The sequence below is a fragment of the Galleria mellonella genome, unplaced genomic scaffold (assembly GCF_026898425.1).
Source record: "Galleria mellonella isolate WM207_F2 unplaced genomic scaffold, CSIRO_AGI_GalMel_v1 utg139, whole genome shotgun sequence".
NCBI lineage: Eukaryota > Metazoa > Arthropoda > Insecta > Lepidoptera > Pyralidae > Galleria > Galleria mellonella.
The window spans coordinates 9,023,530-9,040,960 of record NW_026441995.1 but is presented as its reverse complement, the minus strand read 5'-3'; the positions used below and the strand labels follow the sequence as shown (position 1 = coordinate 9,040,960).

The window sequence follows — 17,431 nt, the reverse complement described above, 5'->3', positions numbered from 1 at the left end:
ACTTAGTAGGTTACTAAGGTCGGCCTAATTATGGTTACTGTTTGATCTAAATGGGACTCTTACCCTTGTTATTGAGCGTCGTAACCTTATTGTTGGAATAAATAAGGAAATTAAAATTAATAAATTAATAAAATTTAAATTAATAAAAAAATTATTTTTTTGGATAATGGGGTATGAAAAATGGAGTATAGAAATTCCGTTATTTTTGAAGTATGAAAGTTTGTTTTTAGGTGTTATTTTCCAGCAAATTTTGGAAATTCTACCTCTAAGAGAGTGAGATAGAGAATGATTTGATTTAGATGAAAATTTGCGAGTAAATTTGTTAATTGAAAGTTAGGAAGGTGTAATGTCCAGGAAATACGGGAGCACTCAATTAAACAACCTCAGTTGATACTCCAGGTTTTTAATACTACCTTCCGAACTTTTATTACAAAAGTACCTACACTACATCTCCTCCACAATTAAATTAACAACTGAGGGGAAAGTAAGCACATAGGACTACTTATTAACTATGAAAACTTATATATAATAACTTAGGTCATTATTCACATTTACAGCACAGTGAATGAGAAAATGTCTTAGTTAATTTTATTGATAGTTACAGCTCTATATTTTTCCTCCACAATTAATATCGAGACATTACTACAATATAGATATATAAAAGAAAACCACAAAAATAAAAAAAAAATCTTAATTATTAATCCGGGAAATGCAGACGGGAACCATAACTTAATAAGAAATAATAACTACTAATACTATAAGATATACACTATGCTATAAACCTAATTATATACTAAAAAAATAATCTTTTGGGTGGATGAACTGGGCGTCCCGATCGTGTGCGGCGGACTCCAGGAACAGAGGCGGCGCGCGGTGGTGACCGCTCGGGCGCCTCGTTGGGAGGCGTGCCGTACGAGTCGTAATCGGCATCGTTGGGCGCCCGCGGCTCCGGCGAGCCGGCCGGTGTAGACGGCCGCACCTCGCCTTCCACTCCTAACCCTGGAGCCGTAGTTGGCGAGTCTGACTGAAACGGCTCCGTAGTTAGATCGTGGGTCAAAGAACAGGTTGTCCCGTTGTCGTACTTATCATATGACCAAGCGGAACTATTCACGTTACCATTATAAGTCTTCGCATCCAGTAACTGGTTAATGTGACGCCTCCAAACGATATCAGTGTCCTTTACAGCAACATCGTAAACAACCTTACCGACACGACTGACGACCGATCCTAACACCCACACCGGTCTTTTTGGATTAAATCGATAGTCTCTAATCCAAACCTTATCATATCGCGAAAAGTATCGTCCTTTGCCACCGAAACAACGTCGTTGGCGTTCCTGGTTCAGCCGTACACGGTTATTAATCAACATTGGGTTAGGACCTGTGGCCGACGGTCGGACAGATATGAGGTCGAGTTTACATCGTAGATTCCTACCGAACATGAGTACTGACGGCGATACACCAGTCGTGCAGTGTGGCGTATTTCGGTAATAAAATAAATAATCATCTAATCGGCTACCTATATTTTTTATGGAACAATCTTTAAGCGCGTTTTTAATAAATCGTTTGCATGTTTTAACCGCGTTTTCGGCGAGTCCATTACTTTGCGGCGAATAAACGGGAGACAATATGTGAGTGATACCGTTGACGTCACAAAATTTTCCGAACTCAGAAGATGTAAAAGTTGTTGCGTTGTCTGTCACAATTGTTTTAGGCAAACCGAATCTCGAAAATACTTTTTTTAAATTTAAAATTAAACTTTGAGACGTCATATTTGGCATATCCAAGCATTCAATCCATTTACTATGAGCATCGACTAAAACAAGAAATATTTTACTACTTAAGGGCCCAAGATAGTCCAAATGAATTCTATCAAAAACAGATACAGGCCAATTCCATGATTCCATGTGAGCTTTCGGGGGAGCTGACCGAACGGAAATGCAACGGTCACAGTTGGACACTGTTTGTTCAATATCACGGTCAATACCCGGGTACCAACAACGCTCTCGAGCCAACGACTTCATTTTCATTATGCCTAAATGCGCAGCATGGAGTTCTTGTATCACAGCCGACCTGTATACCTCGGGTACGACCACGCGATGTCCGCGCATTAAACATCCATTGTCAACATGAAGCTCGTGCTGACACCGACTGTATGGCAGCAATTCTACTCGTACTTTCCGTGGCCACCCTTTATTTATATATTGTATTACATCAGAAAGTGTAATGTCGGCAGCAGTAGACGACCGCATCTCCTCCAATGAGGCGGGCAATGTCGCACCGGCCGCCGCTAGTGCGTTAATATAACTAGGCATTTCGGTGTCATTAATTACTTCTTGCGGTTCCATTTCCACAGGAAACCGACTTAAATAATCAGCAACATTATTTCCACTGCTAACGAATTCAATTTTGTAATTATAAGCAGCGAGAAATAATGCATATCGTTGAAGCCTAGATTCAGTCATTTGAGGTACTCCTTTTTCTGGCGAAAAAATTGACAACAAGGGTTTGTGATCGGTTCTCAAAATTTTTTTTTTTTTTTTTTTATACAACTTAGAAGGCAAACAAGCTGACGGCCCACCTGATGGAAAGTGGTAACCGTCGCCTATAGACATGAGCAGTACCATGGACATAACAGATTATACTGTTTCGCCCATGATACCCCCCATGCGCTGCCATTCCTGAGGACTCAGGTGTTATTCCTCTGTACCCAGTAAATTCACGCCATATCCCACTCTTCAAACCGAAACACAGCCATGCAAACACAACTGCTTCACGGTTGAAACACGAATGGGACAGAGGTACCCAAGCAATCGACTTTTGTACAAAGTCTCCCTCTGGTAAAATGAATGGTTGCTGACGGCCATAAAGATACTGGTGGAATTTTTTGATACCATAAATGATGGCCGTCGCCTCCTTTTGAATCTGGCTATATGCACGTTCGCTTTTGTTTAATGCTCGTGACGCATAGCAGATGGGACGTTCGGCACCGTCGTGGTAGCGCGCTGCTAGAACCGCGCCCAGCCCACTTGGCGCCGCGTCTACGGTAAGCACGAGCTGCTGTCGGGGGTCATAGTGAGCTAACACTCGTGATGAACTCAATTCCCTTTTAACAGCATTAAACGCTTTTTGGTGCTCGTCTGTCCACTCCCACTCGATATCCTTTCGCAACAAAGTATGTAGTGGTTCTAGTAACGCCGCCGCTTGCGGTATGAAACTGTGATAAAAATTTACAATTCCTAAAAACGATTTTAATTGTTTCGTATTCATAGGAACCTTGACATCAATAATCTAATTTTATCTGGATTTTTGTGAATTCCCTCCCGATCTATGATAAACCCCAGATATTCCACTTTTTCCTGAAGAAAATAGCATTTAGATTTTTGCAATATAAGTCCAGCATCTCTTAGTCGAATCAAAACTTGTTCTACGCGTTCCCAGTGTAATTCGGGAGTAGATGCGGCAATAAGCACATCGTCGAGGAAACATACGACTCCATCTATGCCGTTCAACAATTGAACCATTGCACGCTGGAATAGCGCTGGTGCGTTTGCTAAGCCAAACACTAGCCGAGTGTAAACAAATAACCCCTTATGTGTATTTATACATGTGTATTCTTGAGACTGGTCGTCTAGTAAAAATTGATTATAGCTTTGTGACAAATCGAGCTTGCTAAAATAGCGACAACCGTGCAAGGAAGCACATAACTCATTCAATTTGGGTAGTGGATACGAATCCACTTTTAATATTTTATTAATTGTACCTGAATAATCGCCACAGATACGTACTTCGTTGTTCTTTTTTAAAACGGCAACAATCGGTGACGCGTACTTCGAATAAGAAACCGGTTTTAAAATACCTATCCGTACCAGTCTATCTAACTCCGCACTCACTTTGTCCTTGAGTGCAAAGGGCACTGTTCTAGCTTTACAAAATTTTGGGACAGCGCCCTCCTTCAAATGTAATGTCAACTTATAGCGATTAAAAGTACCAAGGTTGTCAGAAAACAGAGAACTATATTTTTTTAAAATTGAGCTGTACTTATTTGCTGAGCAGTGATTTACAGTCACTAGTGCTAAATTAAATTTATACAAAAAATCCCTGCCAAGAAGCGAAACTGGGCCATTATTTACCACATAAAAACGAATGTACTGAGAGTTATTATTATACGTAATCAATAAATCACATACTCCAATAGGTGACAACAACGAACCGTTATAAGTACGTAAGATTTTATCAGACTCACCGAGTGGATGGGTTTTAGAAAAATACCTGCGCCACACCGCCGACGGCATTGCCGACACCGCGCTGCCCGAGTCTATTTCCATGCTAAACGGTTTCCCGTCCGCGGTCACCGCCACAGTCATCGGCGCACCCTCAGAACATCTAATATTATTTAACAGCGCATAATCGCTGTTTTCGCTCTCGTTATCACATTCACTGATAAAATTACTTCGCCTTTCGCTATTCCTATTTCTACGTGACTTAATGTTATTACGGTCAACCATACGAACACTTTTCGAGGCACACATACGTTTTAAATGACCTTTAACACCACAATTATCACAAGATAAATTACGATAACCGCACTGAGAAGACGAATGCGATTTAGCGCCGCATACTGTGCAGCGGGGTGTCACGCCATTTGCGCACCCGCCGCCGCCGCCGCCGCCGCTGCCGTTGCCGCCGCTGCCGCCGCTGCCGCCGCTGCCGCCGCTGCCGACGTCGCGGCTCCTGCCAGCGGTCGCATGGCGCCGCTCTGTCCGCTCAGCCGCGTACAGCACCGATTCAGATTTAATATTGAGCGCTGCCAGATCTGAACACGCAACCCGTTGCGCGCTTTCTACTGCTCCTGCTACCTCGACTGCTCGTGTTAATTTGAGTTGTCCAGGATCTTCCCGAAATAACTTCTCTCGTACAACTGGGGAGTCAACGCCGAGGACGAAACGATCCGTCATACACATTTCTAGCGAAGTACCAAACTGACATGTAGATGCCAAGCCACGAATACGCGCAGCATATTCTGGTAGGGACTCGTGGGGGTCTTTCTTAGCCGAATAGAATTTCTGCCGTTCCGCATATATGCATTTTTTGGGTTGAAAATGAGCATCCAAAGTATCTACAATCACACTGTAGGTGGCCGACTCGGGCACAATTGGAAATAACAAATCACGAGTTAACCGATATGAGTCCTGTGACATGCAATTAAGTAATATAGCACGTCGTTTAACACCATTCACGTCGCTTGTATCGTTAATACCATTAGCCACAAAGAAATTTTTCAACTGTGCACTATGAACTCCCCACTCATCACTTTTACAGTCAAATAATGGCACGCTCCCGTAAACTGACATTTTATACTATGTTACTGTGAGTTCAAAAGTCGATCAATTATCAACTGAAAGCCTCGTCGCCACTGTAATGTCCAGGAAATACGGGAGCACTCAATTAAACAACCTCAGTTGATACTCCAGGTTTTTAATACTACCTTCCGAACTTTTATTACAAAAGTACCTACACTACAGAAGGTGAAGTTTTGAATTTAGTTTTTTGATTAGAAATAATGTATTTTATCATTTTTGATGATAACGTTCTCCTAAAAAGGTAAAGATGGTGAAAGATATAAAATGGGAATGTGCTGTATAACTGAACTTCATGAGAACGAAGTCATGAGCCACAATTATAATTAATAAAACAGAAGTAAAAGTGATTCCCGAGAGAAATTTAATACTAATTGAGCAAAAGGAGCATGTAAGTGTCTAGATATTTACTTACATTGGCTTCCTATAAAAAAGAAATTATTTTATACTGAAAAAAGTATCTTCCGTCATCATTAAACTGCATTTTTGTTATTGAACGCAAGATGTTGGTGTTTCGTTAACACATGTATTTGTAAAAATCGATGCAGTTTATAGGTACAACATTATTTATAAATTCTTTGTTATTTAATTTTCGGTTTCCTTGATTCGATATATTAACAGGTGTACCAATTTAGTAACACAAGACTTCCTTTATTGATAATACCGAACCAATTGAAAATTATTGAAGGTCGCATAATAGATGTTTTTAAAGTAAACAGGTATCTATAGAATTTAAAGGATTTCCCGTTCATTGGTTCGCAAAGGTTGGAAGGTTGGATTACAGAGCCTAACCTCACCACATTTTCATCCTTGTTATAAGTAAATGCACGAAGTGATACAACTGTAGATAAGTATTATAGGTAGGTACTGAGGTTTGCGTAACAAGGTAATTTATAATACTTAGATACGTACCTACTTGTACCTACACAAACTAAGGATAACATGCACCATCTGATGGAAAAGGGTGACCTGCATTAGTTAACTTGAACAACACCATAGATATTATAGAATATATCTATGTTTCTCGCTGTACACTTCATGCGTTGCGGTCCTTTAAAACTAAGGTGTTATATATACCTCAATTCTCAGTTATTTTCATATACCGTGCAAACTCAAGAAACCATACACCCAAGAAAGCACACCTGCTTGAAGGCACAAACGCGAGTGAAATAAAAGTAGTCATGCGGAGAACTTTGTGTAATATCACTCTCTGGTTGATAAGGGTAAGTCATATTTTTTTGTGAAATTGAGGTAATTATTTACGTTCTCGGATGCAGATATGAGTCTTTTATGCTTGGGATTTTTGACAATATTTGCTATAAGCAATATTTTAGGCAAACGTACATCATGTTTTATTAAAATCTTTAGCAATTTCATTAAATCGTAATTTCCTTTTATTTAATTTTTAAGTGGAAAGATGGTTACTTGCTTTTACTTCGTAAAAAGGCAGTATTCCTGGAAGATTTTGTCCATTTATTAAGTTGAAAGTAATAAACGTATCTTGTGTAACAGATAATGGGCACACTATATTATGGCAACAAGGAAAAGAAGAGGAAAAACGAAAATATTCAAGAAGATAGTCATTATTTTTATTGTTGTAATAAATCTTAAGAGCGTATGAGAAAGTGCTTTTATTACTTGTTACAATAAACTGCTATTATGCCAACATAATGAATATACTCATATAAAAGTACCTTAATATTTAATTTGTATTATCAGATAGTAATATATGCCTAGTTAATAATACCTAGTTCCTACTGGTCGACATAATCACAAATACTATGAAAAAACAGCTTCAAGTTGGAAATTTTAACAAGTTCTTTAAGTAACATTGTAACTAACAGAAATTATAACTAAAAAGTGTTAAAAAATAAAACACTACATAAATATTAGGTACACGGTAGCAATATCAACGAAAGATATTTTAAATAATCACATACACATTTATCACATTAGCAAAACACTTTAGAAATAGAAATGTTGAATTCTAATATAAATATTTGTATATATTATAGTATTGTAGTATTATTTGGTTTTCATATTATGTAATTTTTATATTTTACTATTACATTTCTATCGAATGTATCTTGTCTCCTATTCCTTGAAGTATATTCAATAAATATAAAAGTTTGAAGATTCTAAAACAAAATAAAACAATTACAGTGGACATCAATATAATTCAAATAACATATTCAACGACCGACTAAGTAATGTTGGAGTTGACACTTTCAGGAAAACAGAACCATTATGGAGTAAATTGTTTTTTATTTTGTATCACATTGGAATATAAGTTGTTGGCTCTGTTAAATCTGTTTGAAGGACATAGGTATTGTTGGAATACATATACTAATATTATAAAGAGAAAAGATTTTATTTGTTTGTAATGGATAAAATCAAAAACTACTCAACCGATTTTAAAAATTATTGCAGCTATATAAACCTACATTAATAGTAAGTAAAATAGGCTATATATTATTTTCTAAACTTCTATCTATCCGTGTGAAGTTGAACCCGGTGTCTATTTGTTAGAATCTACAAAATGTAGATATAGTTCTTGTAGTTAAGGAACAGAATCTTGTAATTCTTTTAGTTATAAGATTACTCTTAAAGTGGTTACATCAAGAATGAAATCTTCATTCGATCATTCTTAATTTTATTTATTATTCAGTATTGGAATTAATTTTTGAAGTTTCGCTTTCTTTACCGCCACAGCGGTCATCCCAGAATTATGGTATTCATAACCTGGATTCTTATAACACAAGATATTCGATCTTGAGCGCCACGCGATTAATATGATAGCGCGGGGCTTATTTATTTATGGTCTTAATATTATATAAAATAAATTATTTAAATTTATGTATATACATGACTTTATAAATATACATATATTTAGATATCGGATATTGAATGTTAATTGAAGTTTTAATACTAATTTAGGTACCTATATAGCCACTTTTAATATTGTATATTAAAGATAAGTACCGTCTAATTAGTATTATATATTTCGCTGTTATACCAATTACGAAATAAAAAAGTTTTAACAAGAATATTAGGTCGTATTAAACCTACGTATTACAATTTCTTAGAATTGTGGTGCTGATTTTCTCTAATAATAGTTAAGATCGAGCTCATTGTTGCTCTCACCGTAATTGAAGAATAATTTGATGTAATAACAAATAATATTATTATAACTAACGAAAAGACAATAAAAATATATTGAGGTTATTTTTATTGTCTTTTATTAGTGTTTATTGGTGGTAAAAGTATTGATTATACATAATGTCTGTATTAAAGGAACAAATAAAAATAAAACATATAAATAGTCATTTTATCATACTTATACGCATTTCCGTACACTTTTTTAAAACATTTTCTTTCACATACACCTTATTCTGACAATTAAAAACATAATAAAAAAAGTATTAGCCAAATAAATGCAACCATTTTGAAGTGATTCGCTTACAAAGATAAATTCGATAATCAATTTTTATTTATATAAATTTACCTTTTCTTGTGCGTTTTGTTTTGTTATCTAAGTTCGCCTCTTGTAATAACCAGCATATGAGGACGTATTGGCGGTATATTGGAAGATGCAAAGAAATTAATGTACAACTACGTTTGATTTATACGCTATAGGAAAGTACAAATTGATTTAGAAAAGTTCATTTCCAAAATTGCTTCGACCGAAAATTGAAGCCGGAACCTCATTATGTAAAGCAATATTCCTACTGCTGTACCACGGAGATATTCAATTGTAATTGCAATAAGAATTTTATTTAAAATACCAAAATAAAAAAGCTTAAAATTTAAATGCAATATACTAAAATATACCTACTCGTATACTAATTTGAATTATATTATCAGTCATGTCAAATTAGGAATATATGTATATAAATTAAACAATACAGATAGTTACTGCGGAACACAATTTTGATAGAAACCAAAACATAAAAAACGAGTGACATTGTACTGTATGTAAATTAAATGCATTTGCAAGCTGCCGTCGTATAGTTATTGCACGAAACATAATTCTCTTGGGCTGTGTGCGGTGGCTCGTGGTGTTAAATGAGGTAGAATTGTGATAGTTGGGCTTACTATACGCATTCATATACCAAATAGTCGTAAGATGAAGGAATATGAGAATTAATGTTACTTGGTAAAGGGAGAATTTATGATGCAAGTGCGTTTAACATAACAGCCCATTTATTTCCTTAACTTAAAGATTTAGACAAAGTATCTATGACTTATCATAATTCTATGTTACTAACATAGCAAGAGTTATTTACTTTGCTTAACGTTTACCTTCTCTTCTTTGACAAAATAGCAAAATTCTGTTTTTCTTTTTTCAAACACAATTTTGCTATTTTATTATCAATTTATGATGTTTTTTTTAAACTATGAGAGGCAACTTTACATAAAAATGTAAATAATATAAAGCTTATTTTATATCCACAAATCACAGAAAGTGTACAGAGTATATACCTACTTTTACACAAAAATATTGTAACTTCTAGGAAATCTGGAGCCTATACTAAGCCGTAGCTTGTATCTGAGACACCAGGTGCTCCTCATATTAAAGTAGTAATTATTTATAAGTTACAGGCAGGCACGTGGAATATTAGTTATAAGTAAATATATTCGTAGTTTTATAGTAGTATATTTCTTTCCCTTTGTTCTGCGTATGCATGTGCACGTGTGTGGGTGTGTGCGTGTGTACGGGTGTACGTGTGTTTGAGAATGTGCGTGCGCATAGACGCCTGTGCGTTTGTGTGTTTTATTACATATATATTATATTACAATTTAAATAGTAAAATAATTTAAATATTAATATATTTTACTCTTTTTATCAAGAAATTAAAAAATTATAGTGAATATATAATACTCTTTTTTAACCGTAGGTAAAACTATTATAATTTAATTACATTATTTAATTTTTCTGTGTCATTATAGGTTTGTTTTAATAGCCGATTCGTTAGATTATGTTTACATTTTTTTTACTGTATTTAAAGATATTTAATAATTTCTTAATTCTGTTACACAATACTCTACTGTAGAATTGGTAAAACTCTGCGCAAATGTGCGACGTTTTGACAGTTACGTGTTCAGAGGCTTGGAAGTGTCTACCTGTGTTGTTAACGCTATTTTTTTCATACGATAGGGAGGAATGTTTGCACAAAAATATATGTAGTATGTATATAAACCTCTCGTACGATAAGCTGTATGCTTATCACGTTTAATCTTTGAGCTCTTTTTAGTGTTATTAATTTGGTTTTGTTACCCTAGGTAGTATACAATAGTTTAATATAGATTTTACAAATGTGTCATATACTAATTTTATAGTTTCGTTTCGTCCGCTATTTCTCTTGAAATCTGAATGTAAAAATAAAACCATAAGATTTTTTTTTTATTTGTAGAAGCTATATACCTAATCAGTACAACCATGAATTTAGAGACTATATTATTAAAGTTACGTAGAGAACATGTATTTCTAAAGTTATAGCCTCGTAACCTGTTGTCTCTCCACAGCTGAGTGCTTAATTTAAAAGAGTTGTGGAACAACTTATCGCGTGTGTTGTCAGAGGGTGCTGGCAGGCTGGCACCAACCCAGGAAACTTCTTCCTAGGAAACAAAACGATAAATCGCATCGCTTCGGTAACACCATAGAATTAAAGTACAAAATAGAAACGCCTCGTAAAGTACGAGTACATTAAAAAAGCAATGTACCACTGCTTTGTACGTATACGTATCACTTGATTGTGATACATCTTCAATAAACAAATAAAAGAGACAGTATATTACAAAATAGTGCCCTAATTGTATAAACAGTTTATTTCATCTCATTTGCTTACAACTTTAACAAATACTAAACAAAAAAATATTTATTTTAATTTAAAATTGAAAAAAAATTAAGTGGTAACGAATTTGCTTACTATAATAATATTGTATTAGAGTCCAAAGATAAAGAATCATTAAGTACCTGGCAAATATCTATGCAACAATTTATATTTGTGTAAGATACAATAAATGTTTAGAGAAGTAACAAAAGAATTTTTTTAATATAAAACTGTTTTTATGAAGTATTACATAACTTAGAGTATTAGTAACTGTCTCTTATAAAGCAATGAGATGGATGTGCTTGCTCATGCATGCAGTAGTATTTAAACGTATTTAGAACTGAAATCCTTTGCCAGTGTCTAGAAATCTTGGTGTTGCAGACGTACTTAGAATACTATTGTGTAAACACTTACTACTAAGTATACTCTCAGATGTTTGTTTCCTATATTATCTGCAACTAGTTTTAAACCACGACTTCGTCTGCGGAATAAAATGTAGCCTATGTCCTTTATTAATTCAAATACTAATTTAATGATGATTGGAGTAACCGTTGAGGCGTCAAGAAGAATAAACAAACCTCAAAATTTATATCACTAGCTTTAACCGTTCGTTCCCATGATCGAGATAAATTGTAACCAATGCCCATCCTAAACAGTACGCGTATAATAGCAATTTCATGGCAATTGGTTTGTCCGTTGTCCGTAGTTCGCAGACCAAGAGGTAACAATAGGCTCCTTTTTATATACATAATATTAATAAGATAAGGATAAAAGATAGAGATAATATGATAATAATTTGTTCCAAGATCAGTCGTTCAATCGAGTTTTTAATATTTAATATCATAGGTATATGGGTAAAGCTAGCTTTTCAACTAGGTAAAGTAGACTTTACCTAGTTGAAAAGCTAGCTTTACCCATATACCTATTATATTAATTAATCTATGATAACCTGATCTATTATTTAGGCAAGTGACAAAGGACTTTGTGAGTAGATCCATTCAGTGTTGCTTAAACATACTCTCTCATTCTATTTTATCTAAAGAAAATATCTACAAATGCAATTTTTCTATGTTTTTTTAAATTAATGTAATCGCTGCTAATTATCATACAAATCTGTCCATCCATGAAAATTTGATAAACATATGAGTATTGTTATTCATATGTTTATCAAATTTTCATCTGTATTTATATTAGTATTTTAATGAATGAATGAAAAATTTTTATTATGCCTCTCAAAGAATGATACAGATTATATATTTTACCAATATGTACACAAAAAAATCTTAAGTACAAGAAGCAAGGTAAAGAATAGCAAGCGACAATGGGCGGCCTAATCGTTGAATAGCGATATCTTCCAGGAACTTTGAAGATAATAAGTAATGATTTGAGTTATTAATATATAAGTATGTCACTTAATATGCAGCCACATAGAACGTTATTTATTTATTTATTTAATACTTTATTGTACACATTAGTTATAAAAATATGACAGAGGTAAACAAAAGTACAAAGGCGAGCTTAACTCTGATAGAGTTTTCTTCCAGCAAACCCAAAGTGGAAAGGAGCATCAATGTCAGCGGATACAGCAGTGTACAATTTTTAAATAGCCAAAATTAAATTAATTAGATTATATTATATAGTACAAATACACACATACATATACATAAATATATACCTACATCTATGCATAAACCTACATATACATACACATATACATACAATATACCTACACATATAGATAAATAAATATATGTTCATAGAGATAGAAGATGCTCTTTAAGTCTACTCTTAAAAATATACGTTAGGTACATTCTATGTGTATTCAGAAATAAATTTGTTGTATGTAAATATTCACGAATAACTATTCCGTTACTTTTGAATTCGTGTATTTACATGTTGAATCAATAGTTGACAACACAAAACCACAGGAAACGTATAAAATATATTTAGGTATTAACACGGTCTAATAAATCTTTATAAATATATTTGTATTCATATTTTCTTATGGTTTTTTCCTATTCGTATCATATTTTTATTGTTTCCCGACATGGTACATTATTTTTGCCACATTCGGCTTTCCCTTATGAGTTGCAGTAAATTTGATGTTGATAATTTTGATATATTTTAAGAATACATTATTAATGCATAATTAATGCTCCTTTCCACTCAGGGTTTGCTGGAAGAGAACTCTTACAGAGTTAAGCTCGCCTGTTGTACATCTTTATTTTATATATATTATATGTTGTAATTTTTTGTGTACAATAAAGAATAAATAATATATATATATAATATATATATATATATATATATATATATATATATATATATATATATATATATATAATTTATAGAAAATATATGTCATATTAGTATTCAGAAACAACGTAGGTTTATATTACTGCTAAATACATTCAGACTTAATGTAGACTGAGACTTAATTTTATATTTTATTTATATAAAGTATATAATTAAAATAGAAAAATAAATTCAGACATCTTACCAAAAGATATTTCTTGGAAATAAACGCGATGAAAATCAATACTGGATGAGACTTAATAAGTAAAAACACCATAAATATAATTTTTAATACATAAAAATATCAATATTTAGTGAAATTAATTAAAATGTTATTAATCCATTGGCTTCTGAAGGTTTTCTTGGCTACGGCTTACTTATAGGTGTCTAAACTACCTAATGTCAAATGTTATCGTATATCGTACCTAATAGAATATATTATTATGATTATACCTATTATGATTTTTATTCTGTTCAAAAATGACAAAGTCATAGCTTTTATTCAAAATATAATTTTATATACATGCAGAAAAGAAATAATATTATTATGTTAAAAAAAAAATAACATTTCCTGAATCGTTATAGAAAAACATCTCGTCGAGAAATAAAATCAGGTCTCCGTCATTTTTGTAATACGCTCAGTGAGTAATTCATGTGAAATATTATTTTCCTGCAGAAGGCGTTGGCAGTGTGGGAGGAAGTCGTCAGGGTTGCCAAACATAAAATAATAGGCCATGTGCGATTTTTGTCATAGATCATGGATAGATCATGGATATATAAAATTTCGAAAAACACTAATTAGATAAGCCGCAGTTTACATGTTATTTAACAATTCTAAATAATATGAAAAGGTATCGTAAGCTGTTTAAGACAAACAACCACCTGAATAATATTACCATCAAAAATTGATATTGTTGACGGTGTTTTTGTCGGTTGTATAATAATTTTCTTTGTAAAAATAGATTATATAACTTCCATGTTTTTAGAATTTCACATATTTTTTTATTGTACATAATTATGTTCATATTTAGCAAAACATTATAAGTTTGTAAGATATCGATATCGTAGAGTGCCACAAGATCTGATTGAAAATTAAGTGAGTTTTGCATGCCAGTTTGCTCTGCTCAACACTGTTGAAGAGACAGCAGCAGCGAAGTCAAAAATCTTTTACAATGAACTACCACGATACCAGGCACAATCTTCAGTAAAATACTTTTATCTACTGCTGGAGACTCAAGTTTTTCCCATATTAATTTTACGAAGATTGATTTTGTCATTATTGCCCTTTTGTTGACTCAGATCCTAAATTAATTTAAATAAATAAATTACAGCACTACTAGAATCGGTGATTGCATAGATGGAGTTTGTATTAACAATATTTGTTATATAAATGATATGGTGTTTCTGCACCCCTCGCACGGCGTGCTCAGACGATAGCTTAGTGGATGTAAGTTCCATGCGGTGATGCATGGACTCAAATATAATGCGAAAAAGAGAGAGTTTACGATATTTTATACAAGTAATAAAAATACTACGTTTAATCCTATTGTTACTGTTGCTGGTACTCTTCTCAAAAAGATCTTGCAATTTAAATATCTGTCTCACTGTATCTATATCTGAGTCATTGGATCACGCAGGTATTATGTGATAAAATGGGCATGGATAGTATTGGATAGAGAACGTAGCGACCTACGCTCTGTATGATATGCTAGGTCAAAGGTCTGCATACTGCACAAAAGAAGTTAAAGGCATGCATATATTTAGTTCTTTTAGATGTGCAGCCTAAGCGTGAGTTAATTACCTGCGTGTACAGTAGTGCTGATGGAACTGCTGCGGTATTGCAAATCGCTGGCATGTTCATCGAGCCTAAGGCCGATGGCTTCCATGTCATCATACATAAACGCAGTGCCTCTTTGCTTAGTTGCCTTCGCGTCAGCTTCAACAGCATTTTGACTGTATTAGTAGACTGGTGACTCTCTGTTTTTTTGCCGCTGAGTACGTCTTCATAATAGATATGCGTCGAGAAAGCGGACGGTCTCAGACGTTAAAAAATTATAATGTACTAACATTATTACATATATGAATTTTGTTATTAACACATGTATGGATGTAAAAGACTGAAATAAATTATTATTATTATTACTATATATTAAAAAAAGATTATTTCAGTATTTTTGTAACATACCTACAATACAAATGTTACTATATCCCTTGTACATACTACACGAAAATAAAATAATTATAAAAAACTACAATAGACAACCCTACGTAGTGGCTGTATTTGAGGTAGAATTTTATTTACCTGCGAGGCCATCCGCGATATTAGGTTCAGGCTTTTAGTACGACCTACGTTTAATATACGTTCTAATGATAGGCAGGTGTTGCGGCCAACCCTGTTAATGAGTAACTTAATTGACCTGTTTATGATACAGTAATTCCTGTGAGTGTCGCACATGGGTTATGATATATTTTGGCTTCATATTTCCAGACTGGATAAATCTTTTTTGTTTATTAGGCAAACAAGATGCTTTATTATATTTATAGTGTAAGGTTGTGTTTATGTAATAAACTATATTATTAATTATAAATATATAAAAAAATATTTATGTATATATTTTTAAATATGTATATATTTATTTAAGATCATCCAGAAATCTCCTTCAAAGCAACATTCTCAACGTTCCTTACGTCACAATGTCACGCTTGGTATGATGGGAGGCGAGTGCAGGTAGTTCATTATATTTCTGTTGTTTCATTTTATATAAATATCCCGCGAATGTTCATTTATTTTTCGCTGCCACCTACTGGTTCCATTTTTTTCGGGATGAAAACTATCCTGTCTCGTAATTAGGGAGAACAATGGAAAATTTTCATACAAATGGAACATCGTTACGTTGGCTTTTTTATATATTGAGATAATAAATCACTTGAAATTAATTTCATTAGTTCATTAGCCTGTAAATAATTCTATGGAAAACTGTGGAGTATATAATAAATAGTATGCCAAATTTAATTTGAGTTGATTCAACTTTTGGTTGTATCGGTAACTTAATAACGAGTCGTTCATAAACATTTTAATATTTAATAATGTTTGTAAAATTGGATTTGAAAATAGAGTTTTTAAAATAATCACATAATTAGCAAAACAATATTTATGAGTGCTCATCTAAGCTAGTTTTAGTTTTTATTTGTATACCTAATATAGGTAGGCAACTCTTTAAATAAATTGAAATAAGTATACAATATAAATATGTATCAAATGTTTTTGAAATTTTGTGTGTGGTTACATAAATACATATGGACATTATAAGTAAAATAGTCAAATATTATAACAACATTCCCTGGTGTGACATCCCTATATCGATTTATAGAAATTTAGTTACATCTTTTTGATGATGATGATTAAAATATATATTCATAATAGAATAGAATAGAATAGAAATCATTTATTCAAATAAACTTACATTGAAGCACTTTTGAAAAGTCATTACATTTTTTTTTTAATCTACCGCTCGTTCGGAAAGCTGTCTCATCACAAGAAGAACGAGCAAGAAACTTGCGTGTTGCTCTTTTAAATAATTTTATTATTACTTTACATTTTCAAGTTTAATTGTGTGAATACAAACCACCAATTAGCACTAATTCAATTAAATACTCAAAAAGAAAAAAAATATTGAATACATAACCAACTGGTTAAACAATTAATAAGAGGAAATCAGTCATAGTGATTAGAGCAGACCAGTCCCTACAAGCAGCACCCGTTCACGAGTATGACGGATGAGCCAGCCATCACTGCGCTCGACCATATTTTAGGGAGCCCAATGACCCGGCCCACCACGCCGCCACAAGTCTGGACATTTTAGTGAGCATGACTACTCAAAACACTAGACCACGTCAAAGCTACTCACAATTGCCATCTGATAGTTATAGTATTCACATTTTA

The 17,431-nt window shown here is 33.4% G+C and overlaps 1 protein-coding gene across 1 annotated transcript; it reads right to left on the bottom strand.

The window, feature by feature from the left end:
- Positions 1-793: 793 nt before the first annotated feature.
- LOC128202590 (uncharacterized protein K02A2.6-like) lies at positions 794-5,353 on the bottom strand. The gene is made up of 4 exons (XM_052903414.1): positions 4,696-5,353; positions 3,276-4,545; positions 2,894-3,216; positions 794-2,481 (listed from the first exon to the last, which is right to left on the bottom strand). Exons 1-4 carry the CDS (start codon positions 5,351-5,353, stop codon positions 794-796), a joined length of 3,939 nt encoding a protein of 1,312 aa, XP_052759374.1.
- Positions 5,354-17,431: the final 12,078 nt, after the last annotated feature.

What these genes read in the sequence shown, in the direction of transcription:
- LOC128202590 (XM_052903414.1), bottom strand. Translation starts at nt 5,353, where the DNA reads ATGTCAGTTTACGGGAGCGTGCCATTATTTGACTGTAAAAGTGATGAG. An exon ending in CGGCGGCAGCGGCGGCAGCG is followed by an intron (nt 4,546 to 4,695) that starts GCGGCAGCGGCG and finishes GTGGTGTTAAAG; the next exon opens with GTCATTTAAAACGTATGTGT. An exon ending in ATTAGATTATTGATGTCAAG is followed by an intron (nt 3,217 to 3,275) that starts GTTCCTATGAAT and finishes TTTTTATCACAG; the next exon opens with TTTCATACCGCAAGCGGCGG.